We start from the raw sequence: 20,315 nt of genomic DNA, 5'->3' as shown, positions 1-20,315 counted from the left end.
ATAATTCCGGGCAGAAACACAGCTGTCAGGTAAGTTTGACCTTGATGACAATGAGTTTAACTGTTTTAATTTAAAAATTAAAACTTTTTGAAAAGGTTGTGTAAAGTATAAAGCAAGCACATCAGAGTTATCCACTCATAAAGACGGTGAGGAGCGTCTTTAGGTGGTCACAGTGATCCCGAAAGATGATGAAATACCTCTGGCAGTTGCCTCATTCAGATTCACCCCATACTTTGCCAAGGCTTTAATTACGTCACTTTTGCCAGCCATGCAAGCTGCATACAACAGATTTCTCCCAACAATGTCTTCTTCCAAAAGCAGCTGCACAGCGTGCTCATGGTGAGGATGTTCAGGGTCCTCAAAAATCTTCTGCAAACCTTCCACGTCCCCAGTGAGAGTGGGCTGCAGAAGGGGGTTCTCAGCGCCTGTTTCTTCTGCTTCTTGCGACTCTTCATACTCTTGCTGTGAGGAAAATAGTGACTTTTCTGAACTCTCCGATTCTAGAGTTTCTTCTGGCTCCATTAACTCCAAAAAAAAAAAAAAAAAATACCTAGCATCAAAGAAAAAAAAAAAGGTAATTCAAACATATTAGTGGTTATTTGTTTACTTGTTTGCTGGGAGCCTGCCCTGGGTTGGGAAGATGTGTGTAGGGGGGTGTGGGATGCAGGGACTTGGGTTTTTTGGTGGTGGTGGTGTTTTCTTTTTTCCTTTTTCTTTTTGGGTTTTTTTTGGGGGGGAGTATAAAGGTTGCTTAATATTAATAATTACTCTCTTTGATTCTTAGTTATATTGGGGCCAGATGCCAATGGCTTCAGAGGAATTATCAACTTTTGCTTAATGGGGGAGGGGGGTAGGTAAAGGATTTATTGTTAATGCTCCCTTTTCTGGCTAGGCAGCCAAAAGCCTTTCACTGGCTGGGCTGGTTAATGGTTAACTCTTTGTGAACCATAGAGGAAGGAAAGGAAAAGAATTAAGATCCATTACCCAGGCAAATTTGCAGAGACACATGAACATTCATACACCCACAGTCTGGCAGGGCCGACTATCTCAACTCCACAAGTATTCATGCATGCGCGCGCACGCACACACACACACACACACACACACACACACACATAAACAGACATATACATATATACATTTGGATGGATGGATGGATGGATGGATGGATGGGTGGATGGATGGGGTAGAGCCCCCTAAGCCATCACACCATACCATATCACACCATCTTTATTTCTTCCCTCTGACCTTTTTATACCTTCTTAGACAAAAGTTCTTTAGAAAATTACCTCATATTTAAAATGTTACACAAAATGGGAGTTACAAATGGGTGTTGATATTAAATTCAAAGCAGTGTTTCATTCTGTATACTCATTATAAGTTCAAAGCAACAGTTTCTCAGGGACTTGTCTTATTATAGTGCACATCTGAGGCTTTATCCTTGGACCTGAATGTTTTTCCTTGAACATAAATTTGTTTCAAGCCTATTTTCCTTCTAGTGCAATTTTGAAAGCTCATTGTATTTCTTATTGTGCAGCCTTTACTTACTATTATGAGGAGGGAACACATTCTATTCTTGTTTCTAACTGTACTGGATCTTTCTTGTAAATCAACTAAAACCATTTCTTAAAATTATCTTCCTAAGATTATTTGAATCAAATCAGGAATTCTATAAAATCAATAATTCATGAATGTTCATCTTTATGTTGATCTGAAGGAAATCTGTGCAGTAGAGTGGGCTAATGCCCAGGGATCATTATATTAATTTAATAATGATAGGAAAGGCATATCAGCTGTAAGAAGCAGTCCTGAGATGAAGTCTCTTTGGGACCTTGCCTCATAGAGCTCACCAATCACAATGCAAAACTGTTGGGCCACCTCCAGGAGGGCCACCTGGTGGACTTAGCCTGTCCTAGATGGCTTCTGACACTTGTTTATTTTTTTGAGATGGGGCCTCACTATGTAGTTCTGGCTGGCCTGACTTGCTGTATAAGCCAGCTGGCTTTGAACTCATCAAGATCCACCTACTTCTGCCTCTGACCTCACTGAGATCCACCTGCCTCTGTTTCCCAAGTGCTGAGATTAAAGGTGGCATGCACCACCACACTGGGCAACTTATTTATCTTCAGTCCAAACACTGACAATATGAATGAAATAAATATATGTACTTGAAAACAATTATAGTCATAAAATAAGCTACTTTAGCCATTCGATCAAGATCTACAATGAGTAAACACTCGGCCTCAGTATATGATAAAATATTAAATATATAATATGCATAGTATACTCAATAGGAACAGACAAGAGATCAAAGTGAACTAAATCTATTAGGAAAGAATCAAAAGAGAATTTCTCTGCCCCAAAATGACTCTTGGTAGGGAGAATTAAGAAATATAGTTAGATCATTGGAGCTAAATTATGAAGACTTTAAAAATTAGGTACTAGTTTTTAAACAGAACCTATTCAAACAATTTGTTCACTTATTGTTTATTAAAGAATTATTAGTGTGTTATTTAAATGTTTATATAAATTACAAACATATTTTTTGTTTTTGTTTTGAGAATGAATTTTGCTAGGTAGCCCTGGCTGGCCTGAAACTTTCTATGTGGACCAGACTGGCCTTGAATTTACAGTGATCCTCCTGCCTCCACACCTCTGGTGCTGGGATGACATATGTGAGCTACTGTACCTAAAAAACTAACAACTTTATCTTCTGCCCTCAACAATATGCTCCATAGAAGAAAATATAAGATAAACAAAATATATGTAATAAAAAGTGACATGTAGTGAGTACTTTAACATAAAAATTCTATGGGATTTTAGAAAGGACAAAACTAATTACAGTCAATTAAGGAAGTCTTACCAGTGCTCACTCTGATGGAATACATATCAAATAAGGAATGACTCAGGGAAGAGCACTGTAGGCCCCGCCTTCACACACCAAATGTTATGACATCACTATGTACTCATAACAGCAAAATCCTTAAGGGGAAAACCAGGTTCAGGGAAGGAAGGAGTGACTCAGAAATCAGGAGTGTTCACTATGATTGCAGAGGCCCCAGGTTTGGTTCTCAGCGCACACACGGCAGCTCACAACTACCTATAATTCCAGTTCCCAGAACCTAAAACATTGGTGGCCCCTGGCTCCTGCATGCACCTGCTCTGGCTCACAACACCCTACCTTGCCTCCTCCGGATGCCCAAGCCTTTGTTAATCCCATCACCTTCAGCACAGGCTCCACTTAGTGACTTGCTTCTAATGAAGAGACAGGGCAGCAAGAATGGTATGCTAATGAAGAGACAGGGCAACAAGAATGGTATGCTAATGGTATGATGCTTCCCTCACAGAAACTATGAGATAATCTATGTGTGGTTTGAAACATACCAAGCTTGGCTAATTTGTTACTTGGCATTAAATAACAGTCGACTCAGCAATATTTTGTTGAAAAAGCAAATTCAAATTCAGTGGTACATAGAGACCAGGGAATGTCTTTGTCAAGTTAAAACAAAGTTAAAGTGACTTTCTAAGCATGTAAGTAGATAGAGTTGCACTCAGTGGCGATTTGAATGAGAATGTCCATTCAGCACAATCCCCATCAAAATTCCAAATCAATTCTTCATAGAGTTAGAAAGAGCAATTTGCAAATTCATTTGGAATAACAAAAAACCCAGGATTGAGGAAACTATTCTCAACAATAAAAGAAATTCTGGGGGAATCACCATCCCTGACCTCAAGCTATATTACAGAGCAATAGTGATTAAAAACTGCATGGTATTGGTTCAGGAGACAGGCAGGAAGATCAATGGAATAGAATCAAAGACCCAGAAATGAACCCATACACATATGGTCACTTGATATTTGACAAAGGAGCTAAAACCATCCAGTGGAAAAAAGACAGCATTTTTAACAAATGGTGCTGGTTCAGAATGCAGAAAAATGCAAATCAATCCATTATTATGTCCTTGTACAAAGCTCAAATCCAAGTGGATCAAGGACCTCCACATAAAACCAGATACACTGAAACTTATAGAGGAGAAAGTGGGGAAGAGCCTCAAACACATGGACACAGGGGAAAAATTCCTGAACAGAACACCAATGGCTTATGCTCTAAAATCAAGAATCAACAAATGGGACCTCATAAAATTGCAAAGCTTCTGTAAGACAAAGGACACTGTCAATAGGACAAAAAGGCAGCCAACAAATTGAGAAAAGATCTTTACCAATCCTACATCCGATAGAGGGCTAATGTCCAATATATACAAAGAACATAAGAAGTTAGACTCCCAAGAATCAAATAACCTTATTTAAAAATGGGGTACAGAGCTAAACAAAGAATTTTCAACTGAGGAATATCAAATGGCCGAGAAGCACCTAAAGAAATGTTCAATATCCTTAGTCATCAGGGAAATACAAATCAAAACAACCCTGAGATTCCACCTCACACCAGTCAGAATCAAAAACACAGGTGACAGCAGATGCTGGCGAGAATGGAGGAAGAGGAACACTCCTCCATTGTTGGTGAGATTGCAAGCAGGTACAACCACTCTGGAAATCAGTCCGGCGGCTCCTCAGAAAATTGGACATAGTACTACCTGAGGACCCAGCTATACCACTCCTGGGCATATACCCAGAAGATGTTCCAACATGTAATAAGGACACATGCTCCACTATGTTCATAGCAGCCTTATTTATAATGGCAAGGTGCTGGAAAGAACCCAGATGTCCTTCAAAAGAGGAATGGATACAGAAAATGTGGTACATTTACACAATGGAGTACTACTCAGCTATTAAAAATTATGAATTCATGAAATTCTTAGGCAAATGGATAGAACTAGAAAATATCATCCTGAGTAAGGTAACCCAATGGCAAAAGGACACACATGGTATGTATTCACTGATAAGTGGATATTAGCCCAAAAGCTCCAAATAACCAAGATAGAATTCACATACTACCTAAAGTTCAAGAAGAAGAAGACCAAAGTGTGGGTGCTTTGGTCTTTTTTAGAAGAACAAAATACTCACAAGAGCAAATATGGAGATAAAATGTAGAGCAAAGACTAAAGGAAAGGCCATTCAGAGACTGCCCCACCTGGGGATTCATCCCATATACAGTTACCAAACCCAGACATTATTGTGGATGCCAAGAAGTGCATGCTGAAAGGAGCCTGATATGGCTGTCTCCTGAGAGGCCCTGCCAGAGCCTCACAAATACAGAGGTGGATGCTTGCAGCCAACCACTGGACTGAGCATGGGGTCCCCAACAGAGGAGTTAGAGAAAAGTACCCAAGAAGCTGAAGGGATTTGCAACCCCATAGGAAGAACAACAATATCAACCAACAAGACCCACCAGAGCTCCCAGGGAGTAAGCCACCAACAAAAGAGAACACATAGAGGGACCTACGGCTCCAGCTGCATATGTAGAGAGGATGGCCTTGTCATGCATCAATGGGAGGAGAGGTCCTTGGTCCTATTGAAAAAGTATAACATAAAAACATAAAAACTAGGCTTTTAGACCCAGGCTTGAGAATGTGACCTTTGTGACTCAATGCTCCAAGGCATGCTAATCATAAGACAGATAGCGACATTCCTCTACCCACCTGCTTCCTGGGTTCGGTTCGTTCAAAGAAAGTCACCCTGACTGCTCCTGGAAACCACTATGCAAATGTGCTATTGTTAGAGACTCATAGAAACTGTCTTGACTCCCACTTCCTCGAGACTCTTAACTGGTATTTTTGGCATTTTCCAACAACGCCCTCCCCACCCCCTTGAGTTGTGCTTTCTTCCTTTAAATACTCCCTCTCCCAGCTACTCGGGGGCCCACAGTGGTGTACGATTGTAGGTCCCAGAGTGCACCTGGAATAAAAGTCCTCTTGCAGTTTGCATCAAGACCGTTTCTCATGAGTGATTTGGGGTGTCACCTCTCCTGAGTCAGAACATGGGGGTGTCCTCACGTTGTGGGTCTTTCACTATGAAGGCTCAATAGATGCTCCAGTGTAGGGGAATCGAGAGTGGGGAGGTGGGAGTGGGTGGGTGGGTGGGTGGAGGAACATCCTCATAGAAGCAGGGGGAAGGAGGATGGGCCTGGGGGTTTCCCGGAAGGAGGAGAACCAGGAAAGGGGGTAACATTTGAAATGTAAATAAAGAAAATATCCATAAAAAAGAAAAAGTTAAAAACAAACAAACAAAACAAAGAGAAGGTCCCCCACAAGCTTATATATTTGAATACTTGGTATAGGGAAGGATCAAGAAGTGTAGCTTTATTAAGGGAAGAGGTGTGTCACTGGGGCTTTGAGGTTTCAAAAACCCATGCCACTCTTTGCTTCGTGTTTGAATGTGAGATCTCAGCTACTGCTCTGTGTCTGCCTGCCTGCCTGCCACGATGCTCCCTGGTAGCCATGCACTCTGAAACTAAGCTCCAAATAAGTTCTTTCTCCTACTAGTTTACCATGGTTCATGGTGACTTGGTGTAGTAATAGAAGAGTAACTAAGAAACACATTTTTTAAAAACAGGAGACAGCAGGCTTTGGTGGACCACACCTGTAATCCCTGAGCTTCAGAAGGTGGGCATAAGGATTGCTAAATCAAGGCTAATCTGGGACTTTTCCTTTTGCAAATGAAATATCTGCAAACAGATAAAGACCCAGAGGCCATAGCTTCCTGGTCCTATTCTTGAGACAAAACAAATTATATTTTCTTTGCCTATATACATAATGATATGAAGTACAAGTTTTACAGGCTGTGCAGGCAGAGAGAGGGGAGATGAGACTGGACCTCTGAAGGCAGGATGCCACTGATTTATCCTTTTTCTTATGTCTCAAAAAAGAAGGAGGAAGGAAGAAGAGGACGAGGAAGAAGAAGAGAAAGAGGAGAAATAAGAGGAGGGAGAAAAGGAGGAGGGAGAGGAAGGAAGGGGGATGGGAGGAAGGAGAAGCAAATCCAGACTGTTCACAAGGCTCGGGATGGTTACCAAAACGTGCTGGACAGTCAGGAGTAGGCTGGGAACGGGATGGTTTCAATATAATTGAACCAAAAAGCCTAGATATGTGTTTGACAAATCAGAGAGGAGAGAGAGGCACAAAAGAATGGCCGATTGTACCACTAATGCAAAAGTTCAGACTAGCGAGAGCTAGGGCTGTAAGTACTCACTCACCCAAGTCAGTGCCTACTGAGTTTCTTCCAGTCCAAGGTTCCCTCCAATCATGGTGCTTATGGGTAGGGGCAAGAAACAAAGGGAAGAAGTGAGGCCATTTTAGATTTAGATGTAGTAACAAACTTGATGAATTAGGAAACAACAGGGAAGGAAAGAGGAGGGGGAAGAAACTTAAAACAGGAGGGATAAAGAGAAGATGCTGACACAGGACTGCAGAGGCTAAGACCAATGAAGGCCTCAGGAAATCAGTGCATTCCAAATGGCACACCTGTAGGCTTGTGGAGGCCTACTGTTTATCACATGATTAGTCCCTCTGTAGCAGGGGAGTGAGTAATCGCGGTTGTCACACAAATAAATGGGTATGTCTGTGGCTAAAATATTTGTAAAATGGAGAGCTGGTTAGCAACCCCCAGGTCATAGCTTTCCGATCCTCTTCTAAAGGACACAAAACAGGGCTGGAGAGATGGCTCAGTGGTTAGGAGCATTGACTGGTTTTCCAAAGGTCCTGAGTTCAATTCCCAGCAACCACATGGTGGCTTACAACCATCTGCAATAGGACCTGATGCCCTCTTATGGTGTGTCTGAAGACAGCAACAGTGAACTCATATAAATAAAATAAATAAATCTTTAAAAAAAAGGACACAAAGCAAATTATGTTTTCTATGTCCACATACATAATACTATGAACCATAAGCTTCATAGCCTGCACAAGCATAGAGAGGTGGGAGGAGCCTGGGCCTATGAAGGCAGCATGTCAGTGATTTAATTCTCTTTATTTAATTGAGTTTTCTGAAATGAGGATATAACCTGCTCTGACTTACTAAATGGTTACGGAAGGTCTAGAAACTTCCCGACTACACAACGGGAACATTTAGAGCCTGCAAAGTACCAAAAATAGAAAATTACATAGGCCTGGTTGCCAACCCACAGTCTGATCAAGCAATGGCTGAGATAAAGGATGCAAGGGCGATAGGCTGAGCTGTTAGAGAGGAAGGGCAGCGACAGCAAACTGGGAGTAGAAGGTCCCAGAAGGGCTTTCCTAGAGGGGTGACACTTCAGTAACAGGGTAGGAGGTGGCTTAATGGTGATGATATCCGAATCCTATAAACAAAGAACAATGACGCAGATGAAGCTTCCAGAAGTTGTAGTGGAGTCGACCCCAAAGGCTTTTTAGCCAGTTGAATTATTTCTTCAAAAAGGGAAAAAAAAAAAAAGATAATAAATGGTTCTTAAGAATTTTTAAGTCCCAGTTCAGAGGGGCCGGATCCTCACTCGGCAAAGTAGTCAGCTCAATCACCCAGGATTCAACGCAGAGGGAAGGCCTGGGGACCCTCACCCAGAGTGCCAGCCTTTCTGAACTAACCGGGTCACGTGGAAAGAGCATGGCGGTTCCCCGAGGGGCTTGAGAGTTCTCCCTTCCCTGGAATCGCCCTCGACTTTCTGCCTGCCCTTTTGCTGCGGCAGGATGATCAAAGCCGCGGAAGGATGAGCAAAGCCCACCGGACACACAAAGGTTGAGCATACCTTGGATGACGCCCACCACGGCAGCCCCTGACGCCAGGATCCCGTAGTGATGATGCGGGTCTATTCTGCCCCATCACACCCCATCGCCCACCCAGGACCTCAGCTCCAGGACTCCTACTCACCTCACTCAGGGCCCAGGCTTCCGCGGTTACCATGGCGACGGCGCAGCCGCGCCTCACCCAGCGCTCAGGTTCTGACTGGGCGGGAAGGTCAGGGACGTCAAAGCGAAGGACATTAGAGTGAAAAAGCTAGAGATATTCTTCGAGTAACGCAAAATCAATGCTCTGATGGTAGTATGAAGGCGTTTTATTATGTAAAAATTTCTGTAATAGGTCTGAATTTAACTACTTTAAAACTTTAATGAAAAATGAACTGTGCTCGTTCCTTGTTGGTCTCCTCGTTTGCCTTCAAGTGAAAATTTTTTGTGTTGAAAGCATAAGGGTGAATTCTATATTTAAAAAATAATGCGATGAAACGTCTTGCTTACCTTTCTAGTTGTTTGGGGGAACTCATACAGTTAAACTTTGTGTCACCTAGACTGTTCCCTGACAACTAGATAGGGGCAAAAGGAACTTAGGAATTATATGTGCTAGATTCTTTTTTTTTTTTATTCGAAATGTAAAGTCCAAAACAGCTCTTAGGGTGGGCAGAACGAGGGGAAAACCTGAGAAAAATCAGCAGAGAAGTACCACCTTAGTTGTCTAGCAATATACGTGTTCCCGCAGTTTGGCAGAGAGAAAACCAGGAAGTTTTGTTCTGAAGTCAAAGGGAGCTATCACTTGTTTCTAGAATGAAATCGTTAACAAAGAGGCCATATTCCTGATGGGCTCAGCATTTGCACTGAAGATGAATACCCACTTTAAAAATCAACGTTTGAAGCCTGGAGAAACGGCTTCGTGGTTAAGAGCACATATTCTTACAGTTTGAGTCCAGCACCACAGCAGGCAACTTACAACTGCCTCAGGCTCCAGCTTCAGGGAACCTACCCTCTCTGGCCTCCTTAAGCAAATATACATGTACACATGCAGGCACATACACAAAAATAAATCATAAAGAATGTAAAATAAGTAAAATAAAAGGCATGATACTCAATGAACTCAATCATGTCATTAGAAACTAAAATAAATGTTTTCAGGGCATAGTAGCATAGAACTTTAATCCTAGCACTGGGGAAGCAAAGGCAAAGACAGATCTTTTCTGAGTTTGAGGCTAGCCAGGGCTACACAGTGATAGCCAGTCCCCAAAACAAACAAAATAAAGTAAAAATAAAAATGAATGCATGACTTAAGGCCCAAGCAAAAAAATCAACCACCATCAAGCCGAAGTTCTACAATGTAAAAAAGATGAAATCTCAGATTTATTTTTGGTTTGTTCTTCACGATGATCTGTATAGCCTTAGCTGTCCTGGAACTTTCTCTGTAGACCAGGCTGGCCTCAAACTCACCGAAATCCATCTGCCGCTGCCTCTCAAGTGCTGAGATTAAAGACATGTGGCACCACCACCTGGCTGAAATCTTAAATTTTAAATGTGAAGGGTGTTTTGTTTTGTTTTGTTTTGTTTTGTTTTGTTTTGTTTTGTTTTTATTCAACAAAGATGTAGTGGCCAAAAATTTAGAATGTGACATTTTAGACAGAGACTTAAGCCAGATGCTCTGTGGGCTGCAAGCGTATTCCTACAGCCACCATGTAGCAGATCTGTTAGACTGAAGGCTGTTTCCTACAGAAGCGGGTAGTGAGAAGCCAGATGTGCCTTCGGTTTGAACACATCATTTTAATATGTTCTGCTTTCACTGTAGTCTTTTTCTGAGGGAGGTCTGTTTGTTTTTAATATATGGATAAAAAAATGACATAATACATAATCCTATGCAATTTTATTTAATTAATTTTTTAGAGGATACAAGGAATTTGGAAGTATAAATACTTCTTTTTTTGTTTGTTTGTTTGTTTGTTTGGTTGGTTGGTTGGTTGGTTGGTTGGTTTTTGCTTTTTCGAGATAGGGTTTCTCTGTATAGCTCTGGCTGTCCTGGAACTCACTCTGTAGACCAGGCTGGCCTCGAACTCAGAAATCCGCCTGCCTCTGCTTCCCGAGTGCTGAGATTAAAGGCGTGCGCCACCACACCCGGCTAAATACTTCTTAAAAGCTTTAAGTGGAGCTAAGTAAATGCCAGAGTTGTTCACTGTGGCTGTTTGCATCGAATTGGCTTTTTACACATTTCTTGGAGCAGGGGGCACCCTCCAGCCAGAACATGTGACTGTCACAGGATAGCCTGCAGAGCAGGTTCTCTCCACTATGGTGGTGACAGGGGTCAAACTCAGGTCATCAGGCTCTGCAGCGGGTGCCCTTTTTGCCTGATGAGTCACCTTGCCAGCCCTGGTTTTGGTTTTTGAAACAGGCTCTTGCTATCTAACTCAGACTATGCCTAGAACTCACTATGAAAACCTAGCTGGGCATCAAAGCGGCAGTAATCTTGCCTTGATCACCTAGGATTACAGGTGTACAGTTGGCTCTAAATAGATTTCTTTAAGATATATTTTTATTTTAAATTATGTGTCTGTGTGTCTGGGGGTAAGGGGCAGGGCATGTGCAAATGAGTGCAGATACCATCAGAGGCCAGAAGAGGGTGTCGGGTCCCTTGGAACTGGAGTTACTGGCAGTTGTGGCCAGCCTTGCATAGGTGCTGGGGGCACAACTCAGATCTTCTTCCAATGCAGTATATGCTGAGCGATCTCTCCAGCCCCAGTTTCTCAAAGATTGTTTTTAATGTTCTGAATGCCAGTACTATATAGGAGACCAGAAACTAATAGATTTGAGAAACATAAAGCAACTGGACCCTGGTCTCTGGTTGAGCTCATGTCAATAGCAACAGTTTGGTGCATTTATGCAAATAGGGTTAGAAATGGATTATGAAGAAAGGAGATTCGTGGCTCAAGTATGATTGGCCAGGTACAGCAGACTCACTCCCATGTAGTGTTACCCAAAAAGCCCAAATGTTGAAGACTTGGTCCGAGGCTGGTAGAACAAAACAATACAAACTGACTGATGGTTGGGGCTCTGACCCTCAATGGACTCGTCATCTGATGTCATTGATGGAGGTGTGTGAAAGAGGAAATGGAACAGAGATGAAGGAAGTAGGTCACTGATGGAGGTGTGTGAAACAGGAAGTGGAACAGATATTAAGGAAGTAGGTCACTGGGAGAGGAGTCCCTGGAAGGGTTTATGTTGTTCATAACCCCTTCCTGTCTGTCTCTCTGCTTCTTGACTGCTGTGACCACCTGCCTTGCAGGTTGATAAGATAATCAAGAAACCTTGAAAACCAGGAACCAAAATAAATTTTCTTCCCTTAAGTTGCCTTTCTTGGCAACTTAACCAGTCTGATGAGCTGGTTCAAGAAAGATACTCCCAACATAACATACTGTGCTAACTAATAAAAGGGTCTATAATATGTTATCCATTAGACTATGACAAATTTTCCACAGAAATCTTATCATTACTAGTGTGTGTGTGTGTGTGTGTGTGTGTGTGTGTGTGTGTGTGTGTGTGTGTGATGTATTCATTCCTGTTCAGGTGGATTTCTGAGTTCGAGGCCAGCCCGGTCTACAAAGTGAGTTCCAGGACAGCCAGGGCTATACAGAGAAACCCTGTCTCGAAAAAAAAAAAACAAAAACAAAAACATGTCTTCCTCCATTGCACCCCAACTCTTTTTTTTTTTTCTTTTAGCTCAAGGATAGCTTTATTAGAGTTTAAGAGAAAAACAACAGGATGGGAAAGCTGCTGGGGAGATGAAGAGAAGCAAGGAAGTCATGCTCTTTTGAATTAGAGTTCGAGAAAGCCAATGAACTCCAGGACGGAGCAAAGGTTCAACAGTTAAGAGCACTGATTTCAGAAGACCCGGGTTTGTTCCCATTGCCCACATGGCAGCTCACAACCATCTGAGACTCCAGTCTCAGGTGATCTGACACCCTCTTCTGGCCTCAGAGGCACTGCACACACATGGTACATAAACATAAATGTGGGGAAAACATTTACACAGAGAAAGTAAATTTTTTTAATTTTTAGGAAAATTTAAAAGCTGGAATTTGAGCAATGAAGTTTAGCAAACAGTTTGGCAAACTATTGCATGGTGGAAGTTGGGGAGCTTAAAGAAAGACCCAGAGGGGTAAGGAAAGTGTCGTTAGAATAAAGAGGGGGGTGAAACTGTGCTTTGGAGGTTAGAACTCAGAAAAGCAAGCAGGCCTACCAGCACTTCATGACAGCATCTCTGTAAGTGGTCGCTATATTTCTTGAGACAGCATCTCTCACTGAACCTAGAGATCAATGGGTGACTAGACTGCTGCCTAGCAAGCCTTCAGGATTCTTCTCTCTCTGTCTCCCAGTGTTGAAACTGTAGGTAAACACCACCATGTCTGGCTTTTTCTGAGGGTAGCAGGGATCTGAAAAGAGGATCTTGCAATGCACACGCACTTTACACCATGGGCCATCTCCACAGCTCTCGCCCCTGGCATTTCCAATGCAGAAGGATGTCTTGGATCATATGGTACTTCAACAAAACTCTCTTCATGTTCCATGTTGAACGAAAACAAAGCTTTAAGCCGTTAGGTCACCCACCAACGAATAGAAGCAGCTTCCTAGATGAAAAGGCATACCAGGTATTGTGGGAGGTACAAACGTTGCCCTGTCCTATAAATGGGATGACTTAACATGCTCCAGACAGCCCAACCCTAAAATTATATAGATGTAGGGAGGTCCTCTGAATACCCACAGGTTTAACTTACCTTCTGAAGCATACATACACCAATATATCATCCACATCTTAATTTTGGGGGCCTTATTAGTGCTATGTCAGTGACAGAATGGATCAGTGTGATACTTTATGGAATTTCTAACTGGTTCAGATCTATTCAAATTATGTTGTGTCAGGAGTTGTAAGACTGTAAAGAATTGTGTTTGCCCATTTCAAATAAACTGTTCTGATCTTTCTCCAGTGAAGAAATAGCTCTCTGATGATAGCTGCATGCCATGCTCCTGAGATTGTGCTAATATCCTACAACAGAGTACCACTTTGCCATAAGAGCTTCCTGCATGGATGAATTTGCACGGTGCATGTTCATCTTCCAGGATCCATCTTCCTGCTGTCAGGTCTGGATAGTAAACCCAGCATATGAGATGAGACTACAGGACCCGTGTATCCATTGGGTCTTTAAGTGAAACAAAATTCTATCATTTCTCCCCTCCTGTGGATGCAATATTGCTTTAGTTTTACTTCTGTGCTATGGGAAGGAATTCCACTTTGCCTTCCCAACTATGATCATTCTTAGCCTGATGTCCAAGGGATCAATGGGAGGATCACACCAAATGCAGAAGTGTGTCTGTTCCAATTATACAGTCAGGGATGGGGAAATGGTATTGGAAAACTCTCATGTATCTAGTGAATCCTCTGAAAAATCAGACCTCAGGCAACATTCTATTGATACTTTGTTCCATACAGAAAATGATCCACAATAAATAAATAAAATCCTGAGTTTTCAATAAGTGAGTTTATTTAAATGTAGCAAGCCAAAGTAAAAGAATTAATAGCAAGTAGCAGGAAAAAAAAGTGCTAGCAGGCTAAAGGCTCTGAGGAAATATGCCTAGATGGCCATCATCTTCTAGTGTCTGCATATCACCTCTATGTCTATGTCTTTGTTCAGAATCCCTCTGTAAGTCAGGACAGCAGTCATGCTACGTCAGGGCCTGCCTCCAAACCTCATCCTGAGGTACTCAAACCCAAGATGTCAACAGAGAGATTGTTGAGTTGTGGGGACACAGTTCAGTTCATAATAAAGATTGCTTCCCAGAGAAGCCAAGGATCTAGAAGACTATACATTGCATGGGTGCTGGATTAAGAGGGACAAAATATAAAATTGAATTGGAGAGTTTAATTAATCTGGAGGCATTCCCTTGGGATGTGGGATCTAACCACAATGCAAATATTCCACTAGGATTGCTTCTGTAAGTCTGAGAAAGTGATGGTTTGTCAGTGGAGTAGAGGTAGGTGCCAGGGTTGCTATAGTTGTAGAAGAAAGCATTTAAAGACTCAAAGAATTAAGTATTCTAGGGCTAGTGTACTATGCAAGCAGAAGACGAATGAGACAACCACATTCTGCATGGTGGTCCCTTTACCAAAATAGCAAGGCCACTTTGAGAGCCAGAATCACTGATAAGCTCAGTAGTGGCTCTTAATAGACCAGCTAGATGCTTGGAGATGCTGCTATGGGGCTGAGTTTACTAATTATAATGGGGATGATTAGGTCATGGGGTCATACTCCTGAAGGGAATATTCTGCCTGCTCAGACTTGCTGGTTGTTTCTAAGTCATGAGGTGAGAAGTGTCACGCTGGCACTTGCTCCCACCATCATAGGTTCCCTCACCCCAGGCTCCAAAATGAGATTAACTGAGCATGGAGGTGTTTGGTTTTCACAATACACCAGAAGAGTATTAATAGATCTTTCTCATTTCTTATGTTATGGCACATGACCATTATAGGGATATCCCACAGTTTATTTAATCAGTCCCCAAGTGAGAGGCTGCTCATTTGCTGTTCTGCTATTTTTGCTATTTCTTAGAGTCCTACAGTGAATAACTTTGTGCCTAGCCTTTGATTCTCACTTTCTTTTCACACACACCCACCCCTTTCCCCACAGTTATGTCAGCAAAGCAAGTTGCCCAATTCCAGACACTTGTCTATTTGATAGGTGAAAAGTAGGGACTAACATAGCTATAATCATTTAATTTATCTGAAAGAAGACTGAGAAGCCAGTGAGCAAAGGAGTACAGACAGCCAAATGAGGCACCGAGACCATTTTTGGATAAGTTGGGAGCCCAGGAACACAAAGCTCAAAAATCAGAAACAAACTGGGAGTCACTAAAACAAACTACCATTCACCTCTGCCATGCTTTTGTGGCAGAGGGAGGTTCCATGCACTTGAGAGTCATCTAGGCCTTGGTGTGGAATTTGGATTAGTGCTGGCTGTCTTAAAGGGGTTTACATCTCTGAAGAGACACTGTGACCAAGGCAATTCTGTTTTTGTTTTGTTTTGTTTTTTGAGACAGGTTTCTCTGTGTAGCCCTAGCTGTCCTGGAACTCACTCTGTAGACCAGGCTGGCCTCAAACTCAGAAATCTGCCTGCCTCTGCCTCCCAAGTGCTGGGATTAAAGGTGTGCACCACCACTGCCCAGCTCAAGGCAATTCTTATAAAGGACAGTATTTAATTGGGGATAGCTTGCAAGTTCTGAGGTTCAGTCCACTATCATCATGGCAGGAAGCATGGCAGCATCCAAGCAGGCATGGTGCTGGAGGAGGTGAGAGTTCTACATCTTGCTCTGAAGGCCAACAGGAAAAGACTGTCCCCCAGGCAGCTAGAAGGAGGGTCTCAAAGCTCATCCCCACAGTGACACACTTCCTCTAACAAGGCCACACCTCCTAATAGTGCCATTCCCTAGGCCAAGCATATTCAAACCACCACACTGGTAAAATAAGTGTACTATCTACAAATTAAACTGAAGGAAATTTTCTTAGTCAATCTGATGCTAGCAACCAAGAGACCATCACTCAGGAGATCTGTGCACACCTGATAGATTCTTGTTTGAGATTTTGCTTTGAGGGTTCATTGGATCTTCATTGTGGAGTTCTATCTTGAGTTCTCAGAGACCCATGACATGAAGGACTTAGGTGTTTAGCTAATTAAAGACAAAATAATATGCTGCCCTGGCTTTCTGCTTTCCTAGAGAACAACCTGCTTTGTTCACACCCAGCATTCCAATAGACAGCATAAGAGAGGCTGACAATTACCAGGACAATACTATACACTGGTCCCTTGGCTTAGAATAGGCCAAATTAAAAAAAAAAAAAACAGACAAAAGTCTAACTTCCCTTAAAAATCACAACATAAGTGTGGTTTTCAAAGACCATTCCATCATCCTGTCATGCCAGTTGCTTCAGGGTTGTGGAGTACAAGGTAACAACAGTGAATTCAGTGAGTTCACTGGTACACTTCTTTGTAAAGTGAAGTCCTTGGTAAGAAGTAATTCTAGGTGGAACATTATGAGGATGGATAAAGCACTCTGCATGGCCATGGTTGGGAGCTTTGGCAGCAGCATTACAACCAGAAAAGGCAAATTCATATCTAGAATAAGCATCCATTCCAGTAACTGAAATCTTTATGCTTGTACCATGAACACTTTACCCACTGATCCATCTCCCCATTCTCCAAGCCCTTTAAAAAATCAGTTATGGTTAAGGAGGTGTTTCTCTACACAAGAAATGCAACCATCTTTTTTATTCTATTTGTGCACTTTCTTTTTTTTTCTTTTTTTCCTCCTTTTTGGTTTTCAAGACAGGGTTTCTCTGTGTAGCCCTGGCTGTCCTGGAACTCACTCTGTAGACCAGGCTGGCCTCCAACTCAGAAATCCACCTGCCTCTGCCTCCCAAGTGCTGGGATTAAAGGCATGTACCACCACTGCCCGGCTTGTGTACTTTCATTATATATATTTCAAACACATTTAATGTTGTAGGGTATAATGACCCAACCCTTAGTATGTCAATTTGAGGCCTCTAAAGTTTCATTACAACCTGTTGTGTAACAGTTTCCTCCAGGTCTGAAACATCCTATCCTGTAGAGGAGCTCCTTGAGCAGGAAGACAAACAACTCAAATAGCTTAAGGAAGTCTCTGAAATTGACTAGATTCACTAGGGCTCTCACTGCCAGAGGAAGGGAAAAAAGCTCAGACTGAAGAACACAGAACTGCAAAGAAGACCCTTGGATGAGTCCAGCTGCCAAGGAGACTTAGACAAGCTAAGTTGCAAAGAAGACTCTCAGGAGAGAAAATCTTCAAAGAAGTGCTCCAAACCAGACCAGCTGCCTGGAAAAGGTTCAGATTAACTGAGGCATCTAGGAAAGGATACTCTCCAAACAGGTTGTGCAGTGTGTTCTAGGTTCCCAAATTTGTGAGCTGTCACTCATGCACTACACAATGGTGTAGATTTTGGTGGTGCAGCTGTCATTTCTGCTCCTGTGAGTAACCTTTACCCATATTCCTGAAAGTAATCCCAATAAAATTCATTGGTTCACCAAGTTGGACTTTGGGTGGTACCCATACTATGGTCTGTTATGAGTTCCCTATCTAGGGTAATTAGATAATGTGTGTTACATCTTCCCAGGAAAAGTTCTGTTACACAACACAACCTCAGAACTTCCGACAGGAGTTTGCTGGGGATTGAAACCAGGGCTCCACACATACAAGACGAACATTTTAAAAATTGAGTTATCTTCCCCCACCTCTACAAATAACTCTTGACTCAGAAAGTTGCAAGGAGTGAAATATCAACATATAGGTAAGAAAACTGAAGTTAGAATAAAGCATTTGCTTGAGATCATGAAGTTAGCACCAGGACAAAGATCTTCTGTTTCTCCATCATAGAAACCTATGTGTTGTGATAACAAAATAGCTACGACTATATACTTTATAAAGAAAAGAAGTTTGTTGATCTCATTCTGGTGACTGGAACGTCCAAACAACATCATGTTGAAGAACCACACCCCATCCTTTTAATACATTATAATAATCACAATGGCAAAAAAGGAGATGGCTACATGCATAAGGTACCAATTACTGGGGACAAAGAACACCAAGGAATATCTTAAGTGCTGCCAACCATATTTTCCCTGATCACTGAGACCAGATATGGATTCCCTGCTACATATTTTCTTAATGCAAATCCTGTACATCACTTTCAGATATACTGATATTGTAATTAAGCAACCACACAACTTGTGTTTTAATTTTATAATGTCTATTTCCTCAGAAATGAAGATTTGACAAAACCAAGAGTCTCATGGGTCTTGTTTACAACTAAGCCTTGGATTCTATGTCCTTTAAACATGACAAATAGGACACTATTTCTCATCAAATGTCTAAAAGTTAAGCTCATTGGCCCCCAGAGTATTGTTTATTGCCCCAGACTCACACATTATAAAACCAGTTCTAAGTATATTTTCAACTAGAAATTTAGGATCCCTAAGAGGACGCCTATGGGATTGTAGGAGTTCTATAATAATTGGAAATGCCAGTTTTTTCATATGTTTATTTTTATGTATACTTTGTTAATTGGCATAAATATGAAGAGCTGATTCACACTGAACTCCTCCCCTTTAAAAAGAAACAGAGTAGTTGAAGCACAAGCCAGCTTACAGTGGGTAGTAGGTTAAGAAGGAATCAATGGGTTAAGAATAGGAAATATTACTTTCACCCTGGCTTAAAAGCCCATTTTAGTTACTAGCATTCCTTAATGTTTTTATAACTCCCTTGCTATAGAACTGTATAGCTATAAAGAATTAAAATCATGACTCATATTTTGGAAGAATCTGAGTCACTTTGAAGATGACTTTTAGACAATCTACACAAAAGAAACCTGAGAGGTGCACATATAAGATGCCATTTCAATGGATCAGAAAAATGTACATCTAAACTATTTTATACCCATCAGATTGGCAAAAAATTAAAGTTGAAAGTACCAATAATATGGACCAACGAGAATCCTTGAACCTTTCTGGAGGAAGATATAATATAATTGTGGCCAGAATCTAGAACCATTGTACACGGCATCAAGTTGTGGCTCTAACCCTTACAGGCTATGCTCCGTAGATACCCTTACCCTTTTGTAAGTTACATAACGCTTTGGTACCGACTGGAATGGCACTATCTGAAACATAATGCTACCACCATTTGGAAAAATGGTAATAAATCCTTCAATAAGAGAGATACTAGAACTGATAAACTAATACACAATGTTATATGCTAAGTATTTGATAATAAATGGGGTATCCATAGCTGTTACTAGTACATATATTATTTACTTATATATCACTGGTACATATGAAGAAAAAACTTGGCCAAATGACAAAGTGTATCATAGAACTAGAATTAGAAGTTGAATTTAAAGACCAATCATTCCCACTACAAGTTTATTAATATGAGGTATATTTCCTATCAAAAACAACTGCACAGAGTCTATAGATGTCAAATAAAGTTCAGCTAAAGAAATTTTGGTTAATAATAGCCTTGTATAGTTTTCAATACATCAGCAACAGACTTTTAGTTATATACTCAAAAATGAAACCCTCACCTCATACATATTTTATTTGGTTGCTCTCTAAGTATATTGTAAAAGTCAGATCGACTAATGGTACCAGTCCTGGGAAACGCTCAGCGAAAGGCACAGCTACTTCCGGAGCCATGACGGAACTACTTGCCCGAACACGTGCAGTTCCGTGGGAAGGATTTAGCCATCGGACCGCTTCCTGTTTCTGGATCTGGGCGGGTGCAGGGAAAGGAAATCGCTGCAGGAGCCGCATCCTGCCTGCGCTAGCGGCTCCAGAGGTGGAGGCAGAGAGGGCGGAGAAGGCAGAGAGGGTGCCGCAGAGAGAAAAGTGTCAAAGCCAGTAAGTCAGAGCTCTAGAGCACGGGATGGAGAACAGAGCCCTAGGTCTCGCTTTGCAGATCTATGAGCTCAACTTGCCGAACTGCCCGGCGGGGTCAGGGCAGTGCTTTCTAGGCTGCCTGTCAGTCGTGCCTCTAAGGGACGGTAGGGTTCCTCGGTCGGGC

At 41.9% G+C, this 20,315-nt stretch overlaps 2 protein-coding genes across 13 annotated transcripts in view; one reads left to right on the top strand and one right to left on the bottom strand.

The window, feature by feature from the left end:
• Ankrd45 (ankyrin repeat domain 45) overlaps nucleotides 1-9,068 on the bottom strand; it is a 28,064-nt gene extending 18,996 nt beyond the window's left edge. For 2 of the 11 annotated variants that reach the window (XM_017312486.2, XM_017312485.2), the window contains exons 1-3: nucleotides 8,675-8,764; nucleotides 7,151-7,205; nucleotides 198-550 (exon numbers count right to left, since the gene is read on the bottom strand). In XM_017312486.2, the coding sequence (XP_017167975.1) occupies nucleotides 198-522 (325 nt within the window). In that variant the 5' untranslated portion in view covers nucleotides 523-550; nucleotides 7,151-7,205; nucleotides 8,675-8,764. Of the gene's footprint in view, nucleotides 1-197; nucleotides 551-7,150; nucleotides 7,206-8,674 lie in introns of all 11 variants that reach the window. The other 9 variants (XM_030243189.1, XM_030243190.1, NM_001368766.1 and 6 more) reach the window with 9 other exon arrangements.
• A 10,938-nt stretch (nucleotides 9,069-20,006) lies between these two features.
• Klhl20 (kelch-like 20) overlaps nucleotides 20,007-20,315 on the top strand; it is a 43,134-nt gene continuing 42,825 nt past the window's right edge. Inside the window, exon 1 of one of the 2 annotated variants that reach the window (XR_373601.4) lies at nucleotides 20,007-20,152. The gene's annotated coding sequence lies outside the window, so the exon portion shown is untranslated. The remainder of the gene's footprint in view (nucleotides 20,153-20,315) is intronic. The other variant, NM_001039482.1, reaches the window with a different exon arrangement.

This window comes from Mus musculus, chromosome 1 (assembly GCF_000001635.26).
Source record: "Mus musculus strain C57BL/6J chromosome 1, GRCm38.p6 C57BL/6J".
Taxonomy (NCBI): domain Eukaryota; kingdom Metazoa; phylum Chordata; class Mammalia; order Rodentia; family Muridae; genus Mus; species Mus musculus.
The sequence above is the reverse complement of the archived record's forward strand: the minus strand, read 5'-3'. Positions and strand labels throughout refer to the sequence as shown.